Below are 303 nucleotides of genomic sequence, written 5' to 3'. Positions count from 1 at the left end.
TTAGGACAGAGCTGACCCTCCCTTGTCCCACTCTGCTCACCCTCTACCGAGTTCCCTAACTCTCTGCTTCTTTACGTAGGACCCTTTCACCCCCACCAGATGAGGACTTACCAGCCCAGGCCAGGCTGCAGAGTATGGCCACGATCAGGGGCACACAGGCCCTCATGGTGCCCAGTTGGAAGCCAAAAGGGGATTGGCTGTTGGACTTTCACTAGAGTCAAGGTGAATGTCACAGCTCTCAAATGAGCCTTATTGCCCAGGATGATCCTTTTAAAGACATCAGAACTTGTGGATCTGGTACCT

At 52.8% G+C, this 303-nt stretch overlaps 1 protein-coding gene across 1 annotated transcript in view; it reads right to left on the bottom strand.

Moving 5' to 3' along the window:
* Window positions 1-303, bottom strand: part of ENDOU (endonuclease, poly(U) specific) — a 15,410-nt gene extending 15,107 nt beyond the window's left edge. The window contains exon 1 of the mRNA XM_035002805.1: window positions 112-303. Coding sequence (XP_034858696.1) covers window positions 112-166 — 55 coding nt within the window. The 5' untranslated portion in view covers window positions 167-303. The remainder of the gene's footprint in view (window positions 1-111) is intronic.

This window comes from Mirounga leonina, unplaced genomic scaffold, assembly GCF_011800145.1.
Source record: "Mirounga leonina isolate KUSES-001 unplaced genomic scaffold, KU_Mleo_1.0 Mir_126, whole genome shotgun sequence".
Lineage (NCBI taxonomy): Eukaryota > Metazoa > Chordata > Mammalia > Carnivora > Phocidae > Mirounga > Mirounga leonina.
Note: the sequence above shows the minus strand (reverse complement) of the source record. Positions and strands in the feature narration are given on the sequence as shown.